The sequence below is a fragment of the Chiroxiphia lanceolata genome, chromosome 21 (assembly GCF_009829145.1).
Source record: "Chiroxiphia lanceolata isolate bChiLan1 chromosome 21, bChiLan1.pri, whole genome shotgun sequence".
NCBI lineage: Eukaryota > Metazoa > Chordata > Aves > Passeriformes > Pipridae > Chiroxiphia > Chiroxiphia lanceolata.
In genome coordinates this window covers 11,505,856-11,527,313 of record NC_045657.1, presented here as the reverse complement: position 1 = coordinate 11,527,313, position 21,458 = coordinate 11,505,856, and the positions used below count along the sequence as shown (strand labels likewise).

Genomic DNA, 21,458 nt, shown 5'->3' with positions numbered 1-21,458 from the left:
CATCTATCCCCTGGTGTGGGTGCAGGAACCAGGATAGGACACTGGTCCCAGGGGTCCTTGTGCCCAGGTGAGAGTGGCCATGGGCAACTCCTGGGTGGTGGTATTCACCCCATCCATCTCCCCTGGCACATGTTCACCTCAGTCTGCTTGGATGTGAGCAGGATGAGGCCGTAGGTGCTGCCTGGGTTTGCACAAGTGCTGGGTGTCCACCTGCCACCCTAGGGACGGTAGGATAACCTGTGCTTGCTGGGCCCCGTGTTCAGCCCTGCCCCTGGCAGGGAGGCAGAGCTGGGTGGATGCCACAGCAGGGTACTGGCCCCTGGCAGCACCAGGACAGCAGTTCAACACCTGGACTCATCCTCTGCCATGCCGTCAGATGGGAGTGAGGGGCTGCAAGGAGGCTGAGGAAGAGGCAGCGGTGCCCGTCAGGATACACAGCTCCCACACAGCCAGGTCAAAAGGCCAGACAAGCACCACAGGACAGTGGGAGAGCAAACAGCCCGGCCTCACGCAGCGGTGCCACCATGCCCACCCTCCAGCCAGCACCGGGGCAGCTGAGATATGTGCTGGAGCCAGGGTCAGCATGGACATGGGTGCTGGGTCACGGAAAACTGCACAACTCCACCAGTGTCCCCAGGATGTGGCAGCACTCATATCCCACCGGCAATCCTTGTGGGGACAGCCAGGCCAGGCAGAGGCACCTCTCCGCGTCCATCACCGTCACCCCAAAGCCTGCTCAATTCCCTTCTGCCCTCTCCCAGCAACGCCTGAAGCCCACAGGCACAGTCTCCAGCTAGCATGGCACGGCAGAGGGGCAGCCAGGTGCTGGGCAGCCCCACCCTAAGACCCTCAAGCTGGCAACTCCAGTAACACCCCTGGACCCCAAACCTGCCATGCCAGCCCCCGTCTCCCGTAGCCTGGCACCTGCGAGGGGTTTATCAGCCCCGACATAGGTGAAGCAGCACCACACACAGCCTAGGGTAAGCTCAGCATCCAAAAACCCCACACGTACCCACCAGAGGACAGAGGTCTGCCAGGGCAGAGTCTGCCTGCACGTCTCCCAGGAGGAAGGAGCTGCTGCCTGCTCCCTGCCAGCCTCTCTGCCCATGCCAGTGCTGCTTGTAATGCCGGACCCCAGGAACCCCAAGGGATGGGGCTCAGCTCCTGCAGGATCCAGCTTTTCCAACAGCATTTTAAGGCTGGCAGAAGAAATATATTAAACTTTTTGATGGCTCTGGACTTTAATCACCATTGAACGTCCACTTTTGCCCACAGCCAGGAAGCAGACATGGTCACTGGGAGATCAGCACTGGAGGGGGGGGGCAGCCAGGCCCCCTGGCCAGGCAGACCCATGAGGCTATGCCAAGTTCCCTAATTCCACGGGGGACCTGACCATGGACACCCACTGATGGTCACCACCCAGCTGTGGACCCAAAAGGGCTCCCTGAGGTACCCAGCCCCATAGAGAGAGACAAGGGCAGGCCCAGGGGTTGCCAACTCCCCTCCTGCCAAGGCCTGGAAGCTCTCACCCCTTTAGTCACTGCCAGTTGTGTCCGTCACCTCCTGTCCCACTAGCCCCTGACTGCAGCATGGGCACATCCCCACCCCTCACATCCTGCTGGCAGCCTTGGAACGGCAGCCTGGGGTCCTGCCTTGGGGAGGCTGGAGGAGGAGGAAATCCCTGCTGGTGTTTGCCAACACCTCTCCTGAGACGGGAGCCCAGGGAATACCCACCATGGCTCTCCCCAACACGTCAGCTGGGCACCAGCGTGCTGGGCTGAGGGGGGACACATGGCACTGGGACATGGCCACGCTCCAGAGGGCACAAGATGCCTGGCCCACGCACAGCATCGTGTCAGCAGTCACAGTGTAGAGGAAGGTGCTTCTGCAACAGGTGTCCCCCATCTACCCGGTCAGCAGGGACTGACAGGGATGACATGCCCCCGCCAAACCTGCGTTTCCCCTCCCGGCATCCACTGCAAACAGTGAGGAGCCAAAGAGTGCCCAGAGTGGGGTAGCGCCCAACCGATTCCTGCTGCAGGATCCGGCACCAGCCCCCTCCCAGCCCCAACAGCAGGAGCTGGCAGTGCCACAGGCACGGGGTGTACTGTTCCCTAGGGATGCTGTGCCCCAGCAGAGGCACTGTTACAAGCCCTCCAGCCCTCCAAGTTTCAGCCTTTCTTTTTCTGGAGGCATCAATATCCCCCCCCACCTGCCCAGCTCTGCTACCAAGAGCCAGGGAAAGGGACAGATCTGCCAGGCCAGCTCCTCTGTGTGGAGGGAGCTTTCTGGCTCTGGGCCAAGGAGTAGAAGGCACAGACCCTGACCAGGCCAGAGCAGCCACACTGCTACACCCCCCCCCCCCTACAGCCCATGCCACAAGGAGCCCCTCCAATGTGCTGCAGCACTGAAGCAGCACCCAGAGCCTCAGCTCCTGCTCACCATTCCTCCGAAGACCCCCCTCCTGCCAATGCTTCCCCAAGGCCAAGCAAACCCACAGCCAACCCAGCAACAAACCCAGCAGCACACTACCATCACTGGGAGCTCCAGCTGTGGTTGCCTGCCCATCCCAACTGCATGGGCACAGAGAGCAGGCAGAGGATAGGTACATGAACATCTTGAACTGTGCCTCTGGTGACTTTTGAGAGAGTACCTGGTAATTTTATATCCAGATACCAAAGTCATAGGAGAGCCCACCCCTGAACACATTCCCATCCCGGCAGAACCAAGGCATAGCTGGCACTCGCCAGGGCTGCCATTAGCACTCCAGAGCCACTGATACTGTTCTGCTCAGACCTCTATCACCCCAGAGGTTCCTGCCTGAATTTCTGCTCTGGGAAGAACACAATCAGGGCCAAATCCCAGAGCATCACCCAGAACAGCTCAGCCACACCAGGCATGGTCCATATCTCCCACAGGCTGGACACAAGACCTGACAGAAGTGCCACGGAACAGTGCCTGGCCATGCTGCAGGTCTCCCTGGACCCACCGCCACTGCATCCACAAGTGGCTTGGCCAAGCCTTCGTCAAGTGCCTGCAAATAAAGTCGGTCCCAAAACCACGGCTGCAGCTTGCTGCAATCCTGCTCCTGAACAGCTCCTGGTGCTGGGACAATGGGCACTCTTCTCCCGGCCACCAGTACTCATAGGCAGTGCAGGGAACTGCCCCAGCTCTCGAATCCCAGTCCAGAGCCCTCAGCCGAACATGGTGTCTCCGCTTCCCACCCCAGCCCACAGGACCACAGCCACTGCTCTGCATGCTGCCGGGAGTGAAGCGCATGGTGGCGAGGCACCGACCCCTCGGCAGCACCAGGTTGTGCCAGTGGGCAACTGCTGGCACACAGCATGTTCCCTCTGTGAGGCTGGAAGAAGTCCAGTGACCCCCAACTCCACACTGCTGGGGTGAATCCCCACCAAGAGAGGGGGCTCATGCATTCCCCCTTCCCTGCTCCAACCCCCCAGCCACTGGGATTACCCCAGAGGAATACAGAGCTGTTTTCTCTCAGTGAAACATCCTTCTCTGGCCGGTGCCAGGTAGACTTGCGCTGGGGAACCTGCTGCTGCCGAGCGCCAGGCGCAGCCACTCCCAAGCTCTGGCACAGGGCCTGGCTCTGCCTTGGCCACCCAGTGCCGACAGCTCGGCTCAGGGATGCTGGGAGAGGGCAGAGCTCCCCTGGGAATGGGCAGGATGAGGGCCTCTGCACAATCCAGGGACACCAGGTGACTGGGACTTGCACGCAGCAGGAGCACAAGGAAAGAGGTGACATGCACAGGACACGGTTGTCCCAGGACCTGCACCAAATCCATTCATCAGCACCCGCAGCACTGGGACCATCTCTCACCCTGGCACACAGCTGGTCCCCCGCATGCCCCATCCACATGTGGCATTGCTGGATGGGCAAGGAGGGGCTGCTCCTTACCCTGCCACCCTGTCTGCAGCAGTGGCACTCCAGTGACGGTCCATACGCATGGAGGTGACGGGGCCTGGGCTCCTCATCCTCCAACCACAGCCTCCTGCGCTGCACCTCCATGCTGCCCACAGGACTTGGGGAGGGTCACAGACAAATAGGTCCCTAAAAGCTGTGTGCACCCCCAATCTGTAACCCAATGGACATGGCAGCCAGGACTGGGTTAGCCAGCACATGCCATAGCCTAGCTGTGCCAGCCTGCTTGCCCTCGAGGGCAGGCGTCTGGGGCAGCCTCCCAATGAGGTCACGCAGCTCTGCTCAGGGTGAGAGGCAATGACTCAGCCAAAGAGCATCATCCCCCCCTCATGCATTTTGGGGGCGCCGAGGCTGCCCATGCAGGGGAACCTGCCTGCAGCACCAGGCCCGGCCTTGCTCCTGTCCCAAGGGTCTCTAGTGCTTCGGCCATCGGGACACAGGGAGTCTGGTGCTGGAGGCTGCCAGTGAGGAAGATCAGGATTGGGCCTGCGGGATATTTAGTAGGGGAAGAGGAGAGCGATGCCAGCCTGGAAGCAGCAGCTCGCTCCCTTCCCCCACCTGCTAAAAATAACTGGCTCCCTCGGGCCACGGACCCACACCCTGACCGGACCCCTGGCCCTGCCTCGGAGGGCCGGCAGTGTGACCCCGCGGCCCCAGCACAGCTGGTGCCACCTCGCCCCCCTTCTACGCCCCTGGGGAAGACACATACCAGTCCCCCGACCCCCAGCCCTACGACGCGCAGCTCTTCTCCAGCCCACGGAAGAGAGGCGGCTCCGACCCACATATGGGTTGGGAACCTATTTATAGGCGGCAGGTAGCGGGGATGAATGAAAGGGAGCGATCCCACTCGGGGAGGGGGGGCGACATCCGGCCTCGGGCTCCTGCGGGCCCTGGGCCCGGGGGGGTTCCACGGACATGGAATGGGAGCGGGGCGGGGGAGCCCCAACTGTTGTGGCCGCACGGGGGGCGCGCCGGGCCCGAGGCCGCGGTGGCGGCCGCCGGGGCGCTCCTGACGTTCCAGGGATTCGTGCACGGGCGGCGCCAAGCAAGCGGACACCGCAGGACCAGAGGATAGGGGAACATCCCGGGGAGGCCTCGGCACCACCCCCGCGGGGGGTCCGACCTCGCCCCCCGGGGCTGCAGGGCCCCCCGGCCCCCGCCCCCGCTCACCGGGCTGCGCCGCTTCAGCGTCACGTTCTTCCAGAGCAGGAGATGGAGCTGATGCAGGAACCCCATGGCCAGGCTGGCCCCGCTGCAGGGCTGCGCAGCGCTCGGCTCCGCGTCACCCGCTGCCCACCGCCATCCCCGCCCAGCCGCCGCCTCTGCCCGCCGCGGGCTGCGAAGGAGCGAAGCGGCCTCGGCCTCAGCTCCAGCTCCGGCCTCGGCCTCGGCCTCACCGCGTCGCGCCCTGCCCAGCCCTGCGCAGAACCAACACCGCCCCCAGCCCTCGGCGGCCGCCCCTTAAAGGCACCGCCGGGCCCGCCCGCTCCGCCCGCACCGCGGCGGCACAGCCGGACCGGCCCCAGGGGATCCTCGCTGGATGGGCGGGCCCGGCTCCTACCGGCAACTGGGGTGTCCCCGTGCGGCCGGTCCGGAGGGGGGCTGCTGCACCAGGTGCCGGGAAACCCTCGGTGCCCCCGAGCCGCCCCCACTCCCTGCAGCCAGACACAGGTTACCCCCGCGCCTCTGCCCCTCGTGTTCCCCAGGACAGGACGGACTGGCCCGCGGCTGCGGGGTCTGCGTCCAGAGTGCCACTGCTGCCCCTGCTCCTGCCTGACCCCTCCCACGGGCATATGCTGGGGCATCCACAGGTGTTTTTGGAGAGACCAACCCTGCTGCCACAGCTGTCCACTATCAGCTCTAACCCCAGGGCTGGAAAGGATGCTCTCAGCAGCAATAAACACCGAGCCAGGCTAGCTCTCCTCCTTCCTCCCATCCACCCTTACTTGTATCTATCCTTCCATCCATCCTTTTTTCCTTCCATTCATCCATGCTTCTTCCCATCCATCTGTCCTCCCATCCATCCTTACTTCTATCCTTTCTTCCTTCCTTCTTTTTCTCCCTCCTTCTGTCTTCTCTCCCTTCCATCCGTCCTTGCTTCCATCCATCCCTCCATCCTTCTTTTCCTCTCTCTTCCCATCACTCTGGTTCTCTCCATTTCCCATCTGTCCCTCCCTCTTCCTGCTCTCTGCAGCCTCCTCTCCCTCTCCTGTCTCCTTCCCTCTAACTCTCTGTGACCATCTCTTTTTCCAGCCAAGTTCAGCTGGGAGTGATGAATCGCCCTCTGGCTGCTGCAGACCCAGTGGTGCTGCAAAGGGTCCCCTGTACTCAGGGAAGGCCCTTCGGCAGCTGCACGGCTCTAACAAAAGCTCCCCTTGTCCAACACAAAGTGCCATTATTCCCCAAACTTCTGGGTGAAACACTGTGCTGAGGCACGGGAGGATAAGAGATGCAGTGGTGAAGAGGCATCGTGCACCCAGCTCTGTGCCCTGGGGAGAGTGGCTAGTTTGGGAGGGTTGCTGGGTGTGCAGGCAGGGGTATGGACAGAGCTGCCCAGAATCGAGAGGAGCTGGGCTTTTGCTGGGTCCCTGGGAAAGGAGGGAAGCTGTCACCCTTGGCTTCCTGCATGGGATTGCATGTGGGTTATCCCCAGCCCACACAAGAAGCACCTCAAAACCCCTGTCCTGCAGCAGAGAGGTTCCCCAGCTTAGAAGGGTGCAGGGGGGGCTCTGCAGGTGGATCAAAGTCCTGACCTGAGTCTCCTGCTCCCTCCCTTCCTGCTGCCCCTGTGTGAGTCTTGGGGAGCTTCTCTTTTCTGCTTGGCATGACGATGGAACCCTCTGCAGGGCCAGCAAGGGACAGACACAGCAGCGTACCATGGGACAGCACAGCCCTGGGAAAAGCATCCTTCATGGACCCGGGGCCTGAAGCCCTGGGGACATGGAGCCCCGAGTACCTCTCAGGGGACTTCCTTTTGGGGTGGCCAAGCTCCTCTCTCTGTGTGGGGTCATCTGCAGGTGGCCGTACCCACCCACCCACAGTTCTCTGCTCTGTGCTGGTGCTGTTTTGTGGTCCCATGGCCTGGTTCCTGGCCCAGATCTCTGCCCAGCCCACCCAGGCAGCACTGGTCCTGGCTCCCAGCCTGGCTCAGAGCCACGTTCCTTGGGCAACAGGGTGAAGGTGTCTGGACCTACTGGCTGCAAGTCCTTCTGGGGCATTGTCTCTGCTACCAGGGTGTCCTGGGGCAGCACTTGCAGGTGACAGCTACAAGTGCCATGAAAAAGCTCCCTCCTGCTCCAAAAGACATCCTCAATCCCTCAGGGAAATTCTATTGCCAATGCTGTCTGTGGAGGGGAACGGCCCCAGCCAGTGTGGCCCTGGACCCTCAAGATATGGGACAGCAGCAGGATGATGGTGAATGCTCCGGCCAGGCAGAGACTGCTGCCCACAGCTGACAGGGCTGGCCCAGGCCAGGCTGGGAATGGTCCCCACAGATTGTGGTATCTGGGCTCTCAATCATGCAGTGGAAGAAATGCAGAAAAAGAGTGAGAAAAGATGACAGGAAGCTGGGGACACGGTTACAGAGGAAGGAACACCCTGCCTTGGGGCTACAGTTGGCCTCTGAGGGCTCCCCGGGGTGACACTGAAACCACAGAGCCCTGCTACACCCTGGCACAGTGACATGGCACCATGCCCAACAGGGATCCCAGGAACCTGACAGGTCCCTGGGTGCAGACCCCAGGGGCATTAGAGCAGCCCAAGAACCCCCAGGGAGGTCTTGTTTGGGGTCTCGTTCCCAGCTCTGTGTGTGCCAGGGCATAGGGCATACCCCTGCCAGCTTCAAGAACAGTGCTGCACACCTTGGTAGTCCCCTCCATGCCTCTGCCTCAGTTTCGCCATCTCATTTTGCCTGCCATGGGAGACTTGGGTCCTGGACAGCAACGCCAGGAGAGAACACAACTGAGCCAGACCGGGAGCAGGGCAGGATCGGGACCGGGACCCAGGAGACAGCTCGTGCATGCACCACTGAGGCACACACGTGCCCACTTCCCCTTTTGGCAGGAAACATCCCAGGCAGGGCAATGCCCAGGGCTCAGCAGCACTGTGGGGGTGCTGGGGCTGCATTCATTTACAGTTTCAGGATGAGTCAGTGGGAGTTGGAGTCGGGCTGGTATCCTGTTTGCAACCAGGCTGCAGGTGGCAGATGGGTGGCACCTTGTCGAGGCTGAGGGTGCCTAGCCAGCCATGGGGCACCCACACATCTATGGGACACATGCTCAGCCATGTAGCACCCACTCAGCCACAGGACACACACAGTCACTGGGCGCCCATTCAGCCCTAGGGCACCCAGCTTGCTCTGGGGCATGCACCCACCATGGGGTGCCCACTCAGCCTGAGGGAACCGACCCAGTCATGGGGTACCCACCCAGGGCACAAGGTACCCACCTGGCCATAGGGCACCCACCCAGCTGTGGGCTTATACCAGCCCCTGGGGTGGCTCAGGGGAAGTGCTGGGAGCGGGCTGTGCCAGCTGCCGCATGGGGCAGGAAGGACCCGCCATGGGGTTGGGACAAGGCAAAAACCACAGAAAAAGAGGAAGCCTTTGAGTGCCCCAGCCCAGTGCGGCAGCGCCCAGGCAGACGCACCTGGCATCTTGCTCACCTCCGTCCCGGTAAGTCTGAGTTCAGCATCGCTGACCACCAAGGGGAGAGGGGCTGAGAAATGGGGCAGCCCCTGGCACTGCTGGAGTAGGAGGTTCCCTTTCAGATCATCCCAAAAATGGGGGCGGCATCCCCACGGCCGGGGAGAGGGACCCACAGCATTGATGTGCAGTGCAGGGAACCAGGAAAGCTTTCCCAGTCCTCTCTGCTTCCCATGCCAGGTTTGTCTGGAGCCTAAACTTAGCTTGGTATATTTTAGCAGGACAGATGGAGCGGGCCAAGGCAAGGAAGGGATTTTTTGCAGCCAAGCTGCAGTGCTGGGGTGGGTGGAAAAGTAGGGCACTGCTTTCCAGGAGACTCCAATACTGGAGGAATGGGCCCAGCCCCAGCTGGCACCAGGATGCAGGCAGCCCGTGTGTTTCCAGAGGTTTCCACAAAAGAGAAACACACGGGCTGCCTTTGCTACTGAATGCCATGGGTGGTCTGCAGGCACTGAGCCCTGTCCTGGGACTGGCACTCCAGACTGGGCTCAAGCTGGTGGCTAGTCTCCAGCCCAGCCAAGCATCCCCCCTTGCCACCTTCACCACTGCTCTGTTCCCAGCAGTGTTGCTGGTTAAACCACAGTGGAGGCCCAAGGCAGACAGATGGGCACCGTAGGAGGGTGAGTATCCCACAGCTGGAGGGCCCATGTGCCTGCGGGCTGAGCCCCATCAGTGGCAGCCCCAAGTGCTGCACTGCCTTCCCTGCCTTCCCTGCCCTCCCTTCCCACGCTGCCCTTTTTGTTCTCACTGCCCTCCCTGCCCTTCGTGCCTGCACAGCAAAGCACTGGCCATCTGTGACATTCTGAATGTAAAATATGAGTGTTTGGGGCACTGAGGCTACAACCTCCCAGCTTGCTGGGGCTCCTCATGTCCTTGGGGGCTGGGGATAGCACCCTGATCTGGGGAGAGCACCTCGAGCTTGGGGATTGCCTTGTCATTGTTGCAGGAGAATGCTGGGGCACTTCTTGGGCAGGACACTCCAGTCTTGAAACTCCCTGAATGAAGTTTCAGACTTCACAGTCAGCCCCAGAGACACTTCATTTTGCAGCTGGGGCCTCACCGTGGGGTTATTTAGGTGGGACTGGGATCTTCTTCCTCATCCTCTGGCGCACAGCTGCGGCAAGGCTGGCTGCATATCAGGTTTGACATATTCTGGACAAAGTAAGGAGTGGGACCATGGCTATATGTCAGGTGGGGAAACTGAGGCACAGAGCAAGCACCAAGGACCTCTTGTGACAGGCAGTGGGGCAGGAGGCACAAGTGGATGCTTCCCATCAGCTCTGCACCTTCTGGCAGTATCTGTGCTCGCCCAAAGATGGAGACACCAGGGATCATGGGAGGGAGAACAAAGACCACCCTGGGGTGACACCAGGTGCACAGGGAACCCTGTGGTACAGGGGAGCAGACAGTCCAGGGGTGATGTTGAGGACCAGGTTTCATGGAGAAGGCCTGTCTCTGGCCCCTCAGATCCCAGCACCTCCCAGTCACCCCTTGCTCCCAGCAAGCTGAGACGATGGCCATTGGTGGTCTCTCCTCTGTCCCAGGCATCAGCTTTGTCACCTGAGGAGGTGACAGCCATCCTGCCAGCATGCCCCGGGCATCACCACTGCCATGGTCGCCATGGGGCCGGCCTGGTGTGAAGACCTTGGTCACTGCTGGGGTGTTTGTAACCACGCTCTGGAACCTGAGGTGCTTCCTCAAACCCTCCAATGGCTCCAGAGAAGACTCCAAACACACAAAGCCACTGCTGGTGCTGGTGTGGGAATGGCCCTCGAAGCAGGTCCCCAATGTCAGTGGGGACGTGTGCCACGAGCTGTACGGCATCACAGGCTGCTGGCTCACCACAGAGCGACAGCTCCTGCACCAGGCCGATGTGGTGGTGTTCCCCCATGCCAGGCTTCAGCCTGGGCAGGACAGGCTGCCCAAGGAGAGACCACCAAGGCAGAACTGGGTATGGGTCTCCCTGGAGTCCCCCTCCAACAGTAGAGCTCTAGCAGGATGGAACCAGACCTTCAACTGGGTGATGACCTACAGGCAGGACTCAGACATCTTTATCCCCTATGGCAAGCTTGTGCCCAACCGCTCGGCCACTATGAACATCCCTGCAAAGACCAACTTGGTATCCTGGGTTATCAGCAACTACCACAGGACTCAGAAAAGAGCTGAAGTCTACAAAAACCTCTCCAGGTACCTCCATGTGAATGTGTACGGGAAAGCAAACAACAAACCCCTCTGCAAGGACTGCCTCTTGCCAACGACATCCAAGTCCAGGTTCTACCTGGCCTTCGAGAACTCCATCCACCGGGACTACATCACAGAGAAGCTCTGGAGGAACTCGCTGCTGGCCGGCACTGTGCCCGTGGTGCTGGGGCCACCCCGGGCCAACTATGAGCAGTTCATTCCTGCCGATTCCTTCATCCACGTTGATGACTTCAACTCCCTGGAGGAGCTGGCCATCTTCCTGAAGACCATGAACTCCAGCCGCTACCAGCAGTTCTTTGCCTGGCAGAGGAGGTTCAGTGTGAAGCTCTACACTGACTGGAGGGAGCGGATCTGCACCATCTGCACCGCTTACCCCCACCTGCCCCGCGGCCACCTCTATCCCGACCTGCAGAGCTGGTTCAACTCCTAGTGTGTGCCGGCACCATTGGGATGTATCCAGGCAGAGGATACAGGGGTGGAAGGTGTGTGAGGCACCCACCTGCGGACCAGGATGTGGGGCACGGAGAGAAGGGAGGACCACTGTTGTCCCAACCCAGCTGTTGCCACACTGGGACCTTGAGCAACTCCCCATGACTTAATTTTCCTGACCCAATGTTGACCATCTTGCCAGAGTGCTGGCAGGACCAGAGGGTGCTTTGGAAATAAATGGTACGTTGCTGCAGAGGCTGTGCCTGTGGTGTAAGGTGTGGGCAGGGCAGGTGGCTGGTGGGCGGCTGAGGGCTCCCCAACCTTCCCCTGTGATCCTCAGTGTCCCCCCAGCACCATTTGCTGGGTACCAAAGCCCCGGTGGCAGAGGCCGCATGGTGACATTTGCGGCTGGGGTGGAGGAGCCATGCTCAAGCAGTACAGGGGGGCCCAGCACCCCATGGCCAGGAGGGAACACAGCCAGCTCCCCCATTTCCCGGCAGCACCCATCTCCCCCGCCCCCCTTGAATCGTGAGTGCCACTATGCCAGTGAGGAGCCACAGGACAGCAAATCCTCTCAGGGCAATTTCAAAGTCAGCCAGGCACAGGGATGCTGTGGTTTGTCACTCCCTCCCTGCTGTGGCAGGAAGGAAGCAAGCCAGTGGCCTCCGGGAGCAAAGCTAGTCCCATGGGCACCCTGCACACACAGACATAGCACTGTGGGGACCCTGCACCATGTCCACCCTGCACCATGCACACATCCTGCTCAGACAGCACCCTACATTATGGGCACCCAGTACCATGTATACCCCCTGCAGCATGGGCACCATCCAGGATCAGTGGTGATTTTGGGTTTGAGTGATAGGACCAGGGAGTGAGACACACTGCTCTACCCATGCCTTGCCCCATGCCCTTCTGCTCGGTATCATCAACCCCAGTGATATCAACAACTTTTAGTCACAAGTTTCCCCAAGTTTTCCTCCCTGCAGCTCTGAAGTCACCCAACTCCACCCCTGCCACCCTGTGACCCACCAGGTGCCCAGCAGGACTCAGATCCCCCTTGGTAGAGGGGGCAACCCTGCCCTAGTGCCAGCCCTGGTGGGGCGGCAGTTGAACAGGCACGCCGCGCTCTTCTGACTTCTGTGGCTTCCGATTTCCGCTTTGTTTTCTGGGTCAACCAGAAGTGGAGCAGCAGGGGCTGTGGGTGCCCACAGACAGGTGCTGGGTGCCCATGGGCAGGGTGCCAGGGCTGTGGGATATGGGGGTTGGGGCTCCTGCCTGGCTGGAAGTAGAAAATCAGGTGGTGGAAATGTGGAGACAAGCAGACCTTAGGGAGATGATACCCTTCTCAGCTTTCTGCTCCCAACCCCACCATCCTCCCACACCCTTAAACTGCGCAGCTGTGACAGGGACAGTTTCTAGCGGATGCCATGTATGGCTGTGCCCCCACTCCACAGGCAGGCAGGGAAGTATCCCTGGGTAACAAGTAGGGATGTAGAGTGAGCCAAGGGGGTCCTGCCACACAGGGCTGGCACCCAGCCCGGCAGAGTCCCAGGGTGCTCTGTTAGCAGCTCCTTAAAGTGCCCCCACTCCAGGCAGACCTGTAGACCAAATCAGCTGCCGAGCTGAAAATTGGGCTTTCCAGAAGCTTCCCTACAGGCTTGGTTGGGGATTTCATTCTGCTCGGGGGAAGGTCCCTCGAGGGAAAGGGCTGGAGGCAAATCAGCTGCCGAGACCATGGTGGGGAAATGCGAAGTCATCCCCCAGACACTCCCAGTTCCCACTGGCTCAGCTCCCAATGCCCGCTGGACCTGCCTGGCTGGGTTGGCATCACCCCAGCATGAGGCTGACTCAGATGGACCACGCGCACGGGAGCATCCATCCTTTGCCCATCAGTGTCACACCAGCAGCCCTGTGGGTGAGAACAAACCCACCTTCCCAGACCTCTTCCCTGCCTACCAGTCTACATCCTCCCTAGTCCTTCCCTGTCCATGGCAGCTGCTGAAGCAGCCTGCAAATGAGAACCCACTGCTTCCCCCTTTCCCAGCAGCTACAGCAAACCAGCAGTTTAAACTGGGTGGAAGATGACCGCCCCTTCACTTTTGACCCCCTCTGCTTCAGGAGGGGAACAGCCCCTCCAGAACCAAGCTGCCACCAGTCCTGGTTTAGGGGCCAAGCTGCAGGCAGCCAAGAGCTGGGTGTTGCCAGTGTGACAGGGACACGTCCATTCTCTTTGGGAGCCTTGGTCCAGTGTCGCTGTGCCCTCACATGCAGCCAAACCTGCACTGCTGGGCTGCAGGAGCAGGGATGCAAGTGAAGCAAGGAAAGGGTTAACTCATTCTTGCCCCAAAGAACTCTGAGATTTATTTCACTGCCAGGGGGAATGTGATTAAGAACAAAAAATATAAAAATCATCATTAACTACAGCAGGCTGGAAGGCTTGGGGTGCTAGCAGCATGGACAGGGCGCTGTTGGCTTCCTGGGCTGGGACCCCCCAGGGAAAGGTGGTTTCTGGGCAGCCAAGCCAGGCTGGGGCAGGGGACAGTGGCTGGAGAGTGAGGAGGGCCCAGGGGGCTGAGGGTCCTCAGTCCCCTTTGCCCAGTTTGTACTGGGCACAAGCGCTGGGGAGGACCCCCCCGACCCAAACAGGCCTCACCAGCTGACCCACAGAAGGGTGAAGCTCTCCTGTGCCACAGCTCAAAGGGTGGCGGGGGCTCACCTCCACCCCTTGCCCCTGGCCTCAGCTCACCCTGGCTGCCCAGGAGGGTGGGCAGAGCCACCAGGGCCCCTCAGCCCTGGGCATGGTGTTCCAGCCCTGCTCTACATGACAGGGAGGAGGCACCTGGGAAACTAGATCACTACAAAAATTTTTGCTTTTAAAAAACTACAACCAAAAACCATTTCAAAAAATAATAAAACCACCCCCCTCCCCCCACCCCAAAATCTAAAAAATACTTTTTTTTGGGTCTTCCAGAAGAGCGGCTGGGGCTGGGCGCACATGGCTTCAGGGGGTGCAGTGGGGCAGGAGCAGCTGCCCCTAGGACAGGTCAGAGGGGGGGGCCAATGCTGCTGGGACCAGTAAGATCACATAACTGGGAAGGGCTGGAAGCAACCGTAGACAGCGAGCGACAGGCTCCCAGCCCCTTGCACCCCATAAAGCCCCATACAGCAGCCCAATGAGCAGAAGCAGGGCTTTGCCTGGGCCAGCCCGGGGCAAAGTGGGGGCTGCCAGACCACCTGCAGTGACCCCACAGCCCCCGGTTCAGTGGCCGCTGTTGCTCATGGAGAGCCCAGGCTGCAGCGCTTGTGGGAACATCTCAGCTTTGTGAAAGGTCGGCATGTAGATGGGAGGGGAGGGTGCCAGGCTGTAGCCCTGGGACGTCACTGGGATGGGCAGGGTGGGCGGCACCAGCGGCTGGTTCATGTCGTACATCATCCCATCAGCCTCGTTGCCATAGGGCAGCAGCAGCCGTTTGCCTTTCTGACGCCGGTTGCAGAACCAGACCCGGACCACCTGCAGGGAGGGAGACAGAGAGATGGGTGAGGGGGTGACCCCAGGCACTCTGTGGGTGACAAGGAGACCCTTCTACTGGTGGCACCTCCACAGCACCCCAAGTTGCCAGTGCAGCCCCCTCCCTGCCACACATCTCTGTCCTGGTCTGAGCCCTGATGGACTCCAGCCAGGAACACTTTTCCACTGCTTCCAGAGCTGAGAGATGAGAGAGGTAGAAAATGTTAAACAGGAAAGAAGACGAATTGAAAGAAAGGTTTCTCTCCAAAGGCCAGTGGCATTATCAGATGAAGCCAATATGCATTTGCAACTGGAACTTGCGTATTGTTCGTAGGTTGTGTTTCGTTGGTCTTCTTGCGCATTTCTACTTCCAATGAAGAAAAAAAGTTTTCACTTTCCATGTGGGTTCTTGGGGGCAAAAATCAGCTTCATTAGAGGTGAATTAGTATCAAAGGATTACTTTTATATATTATGCGCATACACACAAACACAGATGGGTGTTGTGTTGGGTCTGGGGATTATTTTTGTCCCTGTAAAGTTTTAAATACTCCATCTGTGAAGGAAAGTCTCCTCTGGAGCCAAGTGGGGTTTTTTTCATACTGATGAGCTATACCTCATAACTGCTCACTTCTGCTCTGAGACAAAGTATCAAACTGGCCTGATGCAGATGCTCAGGAGCTGCGGACATTTGGGCACCCACCCTTCCCACCCTCCCAACCTACGTCTTTATCCAGGTTGAGGTCCTCAGCAATCTGGGAGATCTCCTGGGGATTGGGCTTCACGCACTTGCGGAAGAAGCTCTCCAGTGTCCCCTTCACATTGGTCTCAATGCTGGTCCTGCGTTTTCTCTTCCGGGCTTGGGCCAGTACTTGCTCCGCATTGCACATCTGGGAACAAGAGAGGGAACATGTTGGTCACTGGACGGAAGAGTCTCCACCAGGCTCTGGGCACACGTGTGGCTGGCTGCAGAGCTCTGGGGACAGACTGTGTCCCTGTGACTCTCCACTGAGCATCACTCCACTGTGACTGGGGCCATTCCCAGAATCCCAGCCCTGCCAGCAGCTGGTGTGGGGAGGCTGGACACATCTTCCTGCACCCCCGCCAGGTTCCCCAGGGAGCAGTAAGCTGCACATTTAGCCTTTCTGAGGTTCCAGCAGGACCTGGCTGCTCCAGGATGGGAGCTGCCATAATCACTAGGTGTCTGTGGGGGGATTGGGCTCCCCTCAGCTTGGCAGAAAGCAATACCCAGCGATATCCCCCCAAGCCGGACTGAAGCCATGCAGTGAGATGCTGCTGTGGCACAAAATACCTCCTGTTTCCCTCTTCTCTCCCCAAAGGCATGTTGGAAATGGAGAAGAATCTGTGGCTTGAGGGCTTGCAGGCGTAGGGTTACCCCAGCTCCCACCCTCCCTAGCCCGCACCTCTTGCATGTTGTCCGTGTTCTCCGCCTCGTTGAGCCAGCGCTGCAACAGCGGTTTCAGCTTGCACATGTTCTTGAAGCTGAGCTGGAGCGCTTCGAAGCGGCAGATGGTCGTCTGGCTGAACATCTTCCCTGCATGGGCAGGGAGGGCAGGGCATCATGCACCGTCCAGCTGCCCCCATCTGCAGCCCCCCAGGATCTGCTACCCCCAAACCTCCCCTGTCCCTGGAAGACCAGGGAACGGATTCTTTCTTCTGCTTCAGCAGGGATTTAAAGCTCTGAAAAAGCAACTGTAGCTATTGAATTAAACCAGTTCCCTGCTATCGAACCCTCCGAGCTCACCGCAGGGCTGGGCCCACCCCCCAACTCCCGACTCGGGAGCCCCAGGGCTGGTGCTTGTCGGCTCTTTTGCGGGTCGTTAAGGAGCAGAAGTCTCCATTGGGCCAGGTAATACCATCCCCCTCCCCAGCTTCTCCCTTCCCCCAAGCTGTGGGGGGAGAAGAGGGCCCTCCCCCGACCCTCTTCTGCCCCTCACCGTAGAGTGTGCCCAGGGCCAGCCCCACGTCGGCCTGGGTGAAGCCCAGCATGATGCGCTTGTGCTTGAGGTCCTTGGCGAACTGCTCCAGCTCTCCAGAGGTTGGCGCATCCTGGCAGGGACAGAGAAGCACTGAGAGGAGACGACTCGCGGCCAGGGGCTGCTAAGAGCAGGGTCTGTCGGGTTGACGAGGTCTCCGTGGGACGGGGACAGCGCAGAGGGAGACTCAGCTGAGCCCTCGGCAGCACGGACATGCAAAGGGTCAAGTGCTCATGCGATGTGGTCCTTGGGCGATGGGATGGGCGACAGAGCGGTTTTTCCCAACCCCCGGACGAGGGACTCTGCTCTGGTACCACGAAGCACCTCCACCATGCCCCACACAGGACCCCCACCCCCCCCCGGACTACGAACACTGCCCAGATCAACCCACGCCGGCGCGGCGGCGGCCAAGAGTGGCACAATGAGCACCCAGACCTCCTGGTCTGCCTCAACACGCCCTGGGAATGTCCCCTTTATCCCCTAGCTCGCGGTCTTCTGGCCTGATCAGAGGCAGCACCGACGGCCAGATTGGACTGACGGCCCCCGATTCGCCCCACTCCCACGCATCCCACCACACGACACCAAGACTCAGCTCTCCTGCGGCGTGGGCCACTTCGCCATGGCACTGGGGCTGGGACAGCCCCTCGCCAACTGCTCTCCCGCCTGCGCCCGGGACAGGGAAAAGGCTCCCGTGAAGCGAGGGACCAAAGCGCCCGAGAGACGCGTGGGACTCAAGCTCCTCTTTGCCACCAGCAGGCTCTTGCCTTTTGGAAAGCGGTTACCCAGGCGCTTCCCACCTCCCTGCCGCGCAGTCTTCAGCCGCTGCGGTGGCATTTTTAAGTCTTTTACCCAAGTTCCATTTTTTAGCACAGTTGTGGGTTTTCTAGGCGTTCCTCCTGTCACCGAGCCGCGGCTTATAATTCCAGGCGTAGATCAGCAGCGGGAAGCCCGGAATATCTCTCCCACGGGGCATTCTTCACCGTCCCGCAGCCGGGAAACACTACTCGTGACCACCCCCTACCCAGCGCGGCCGACTGCGGCCCGGGGACCCGCACCCACTGTGCGTGGGAGCTCCCGCAGCCACGGCCCGGAGGCGGCTGCGCAAACACACCCAATCCCCGCACAGACTAGCCCTGGCATCGGCCGCGCTGCTGCTCCCGGAGCGAGCTCGTGTTATGCCAAGATGAAAAAATATTAAAAACTAACCCAAACCACAGGTCCGGCCGTGCCGGTAAGCAGTGCTGCCGCCCCACCCCTCCCCCCCGCCTTCATCTGTCTCTGCCCTAGCGGCCGTGGGTGCCCACGGAGCTCCGGGAGCAGCGGCTGGGGACCGTGCGGCGCTGCCCCCAGTATCCCTCCAGAGCCGGCCTTCGACATCGCTACCCGGGGCGGCCCCGCCGCATCGCGTACCAGGGGCGACAGAACAAAGAGAAAACTGCTCCCCTAAGTCCCCAAACCCCCCTCTTTTACCCCAAAGCACCCTCCCCGAGGCGCTCCCCCCGCTGAGCCGGGGTGAGCCCTAGCGCCGTATCAGGGCTTCTCCCCGGGGGCACCCGACGGCAGGGCCGAACAGGAGGCACCGGCGGAGTCTCGGCGATCTGCGGCTCTGATCCCTGTCCCGGCAGTGGCACCAGGCGAGGAGGAAAGCCGAGACACGCCGTGTGCGGGCGGCGGAAGGCCGCCCATCCCCACCCCGTGGGGTCTCACCTCCTCGCCGCTGTCGCTGGAGTGTCCGCCCTCGCTGGCGGCGCCGCTGGAGCTGCCGCTGCTGCCCAGCCCCGAGGGGCCGCCGGCGCCCGGCTGCAGCGCGGCGGGGCAGAGCTGGGGACCGGGGAAAGCAGGGGCGGCCGGGCCGGGGAAAGGCGGCCCAGGCAGGGCGGCGGGGCCGGGGGGCGCGGGGCCGGCCCAGGGCGGGGGCGGCCAGGCTGGGCCGCAGCAGGCGGCAGTGCGGGGCTCGGGCTCGGGCTGGCTGCAGGACCGGCTCGGGCGCGCCTCCGCCTTGGCAGGAGGCGCGGGGGCGGGCGGGGGCAGCCAGGTGCGGGCCGGCGGCGGGTCGCGGGCGGGCTCGGGTTCGGCGGCGGCGGTGGCGAAGGGGAAGAAGAGCGGCTGGGCGGGCGCCCCGTCGAAGCCGGCACGGGTGAAGGGTGGGCCGCCGTCGGTCAGGAGGCCGAAGGGGGCGGCCGGCAGCCCCCCGTCCGGGCTGAACATGCTGCCCGCCGCCCTAGGGCTCCATGCGGGGGCTGCCGGCCGCTGCCTCCCTGCTGCGGCGCCGCCGGGGCCTCTGAGAGCGGCGGGGCCGGGCCGGGCCGCCCCGCATCAGTGGGTCGGGCGTGAACTTGATCCCCCGGGGGGGCGGGGGGCACGGGGGGGAAGGTGCGGTGGGAGGGGGCAGCACCGGCTCACACCCTTGCCGCGGGGAGGTGGACGGGACGGCCCCGACGGGACAGGGAGAGGGGGAGGATACCGACCCTCCCGCGCAGCCTGGCACCTCTCCGGCCCAGCGCTGCTCGAGGGGGGACTCGCGACAGTGTTAGGGCAGCACCAGCCCCGGAGTCTCCCCACCTGGGAACCCTCCCAGCGCTATGGGGCCTGGGCAGGGAAAGGGATGGCTTTGGGGAGCTGCAGCGTCATGAACCGTGGCCAGGGGCTGATGTGAGGGCAGCCCACCCGCCTGCAGCAGCTCCTTGTCCCCAGGATGGTGGACAGGTCCCTGGATACCAGTGCCATCGTGCAGCAGCAGGGATGGTCCAGAGCTTGGCCATCACCTCTTGCCCCTCTTGACGCCTGGTGTTATCGCCTGAGCCTTGTGGCTCCATGGCGAGCACGGGCAGAGCTGGGCTTCCCTAGACCTTTCACACTCTCACTGTCCCTCACTGTCCCTCTGCTCTTCCTCTTTCTGCAGAGAAAAGTTGTGGTGTGGAGGAGCATGTCTGAGCCTGAGACCCCAAAGCTCAGGGTGTGCTGCTAGAGAGGGAATTGCAGCCCAAGCTGTTGGCTCCACCGGCTCCACAATGGAGCACGCTCCATATTTTCTCTAAAGGACTTTCCCCTCGCACCGCCCTTCACAATGGCACTTTTGGGGTCACCTCTAGGCTTTTCCCCCTTACTTCCCTCCTAGCTCAGCACCGGGAGCTTCCCTGATCCCAGTACTGCCATCACATCAGCCTCTGGATATACCTGATGCCAGCTCCTGTGTGTGGGCAGACACCAGTGGTGTGGGCACTCCTTGAACCCAGCTGGAGCAGGGTGAGATGTGACCCCACTGCTGGCACCCCCTGACTCCAGATGGAGCAGGGCGAGGAGCAACTCCGCTGCTGACAGTGATCCTGACACTGCTCCCTGTTTATTAACCCGGATTACCGGGAGCTGCTGCTGTCTCGCACTGGAGATATGTCGAGGAGATAGGCTGGAGCAGCCTCCCCCCGCGGCGGGATGAGGATGAGGCTCTGGGGGGGAACTAGGGGCAAGCGCTTGAGTGCTGGTTATGAAACACTTGCTTTGGCTCCCGAGACGGCTGGCACCCAGGGACTGGCACCCCAAGCCTCGTATCTACTGCTGGCACGGAGGGACTGGTGCTTGGGGTCTGGCATCCAGGAACTGGCACCAAGGGCCTGGTACCCAGGGACTGACATGCAGGGACTGGCATTCAAGGACTGGTATCCACGGTGCCAGCAGCAGCCCCTGGCACTGCTACATGTTGGGGGAAGTTGAACAGCTAACCCTCCTAATGACATTCTTATAAGGAAAAAAATAATGGCCAAATGGATGAACTGGAATGAATGTCTCTTTCTTGACGCCTGGCAGGACATCTATCAGGCTGCCCAACCTGGTTGTGTCAGGCTGCTCCGGGAGGGAGGGAAGCCCCAGGAAAATGAACGGATGGTACTAAAAACCCTGTCAGTGGGGTTGTATACCCTTTACTGAGCTCTGTGGCTGCAGGACCTGGGAGGCCTAATGTCCAGAGCTGGTGAGGCACCTTCCTGATTAGGGACTGAATTCAGTCGTGCCCAGGGGTGACCTGGACCCTGAGCTGTGCTGCCCGGAATGCTGGACCCAGTGTTGTGCAGGCAGACCTGCCTGCTGCTGCCTACTGCCAGCGGGCAGAGGAAATCTCTCTGCGGGACCCCGATGGCAGCCATCAGCCCTGCTCCTCCCGGACTCCTGCTGTGGCCCAGGGTTTCAGAAGCTCCTTGACCGGGCAGTAACTCCCCTTTCCTTTGATTTATTGTTCCCGGGCTGGACCCCCTCCTCCTGCCAACCTGCTCTTTCTCTCCATCCCCCCAGGAAGCCTCCCAGCCCTGCCTTCCCCCCCACCCCCCCTCGGCCCTCAAACGCATTCCTGCTCCTTTCATATACAGACGGAGGGGAAGGGAGACGTTGACTTTGAACCGGCCCCTTTGTAGGAGCGAGGCCCATTGTGGCGGTGATGGTTTTAGCTGGGGGATGTGGAGGGAGTCAGTGGGGTTTCTCGGTGTGTGTGTCCCCCCCTACATTTCAATAGGGTGATTTTGGGGGAGCTGTGTGAGCTGCCTGGTTATTGTGTGGGGTCACTGAGCACCAATGGCCAACTGTCTCCTCTGCCTGATCCAGAGGAGAAAGATGGATGCAGCCTTCCATCACCCCATGGCTGAACCTGCTGGTGCTCCAGGCTTGGCCAGGCTCTGTGGTCTAAGGCAGCTA

The 21,458-nt window shown here is 61.1% G+C and overlaps 3 protein-coding genes across 3 annotated transcripts in view; 1 reads left to right on the top strand and 2 right to left on the bottom strand.

The window, feature by feature from the left end:
• The window catches only part of ABCA2 (ATP binding cassette subfamily A member 2), a 34,565-nt gene extending 29,270 nt beyond the window's left edge, over positions 1–5,295 (bottom strand). Inside the window, 1 exon segment of the mRNA XM_032707925.1 lies at positions 5,114–5,295. Coding sequence (XP_032563816.1) covers positions 5,114–5,179 — 66 coding nt within the window. The 5' untranslated portion in view covers positions 5,180–5,295.
• A 4,925-nt stretch (positions 5,296–10,220) lies between these two features.
• FUT7 (fucosyltransferase 7) lies at positions 10,221–11,514 on the top strand. The gene has a single exon (XM_032708425.1). The coding sequence runs from the start codon at positions 10,234–10,236 to the stop codon at positions 11,275–11,277; it is 1,044 nt and encodes a 347-aa protein (XP_032564316.1). The 5' UTR covers positions 10,221–10,233; the 3' UTR covers positions 11,278–11,514.
• A 2,695-nt stretch (positions 11,515–14,209) lies between these two features.
• Positions 14,210–18,986, bottom strand: LOC116797126 (POU domain, class 5, transcription factor 3-like). The gene is made up of 5 exons (XM_032708388.1): positions 18,486–18,986; positions 16,740–16,851; positions 16,206–16,336; positions 15,507–15,671; positions 14,210–14,787 (listed from the first exon to the last, which is right to left on the bottom strand). Exons 1-5 carry the CDS (start codon positions 18,984–18,986, stop codon positions 14,536–14,538), a joined length of 1,161 nt encoding a protein of 386 aa, XP_032564279.1. The 3' UTR covers positions 14,210–14,535.
• Between the last annotated feature and the right edge of the window lie 2,472 nt (positions 18,987–21,458).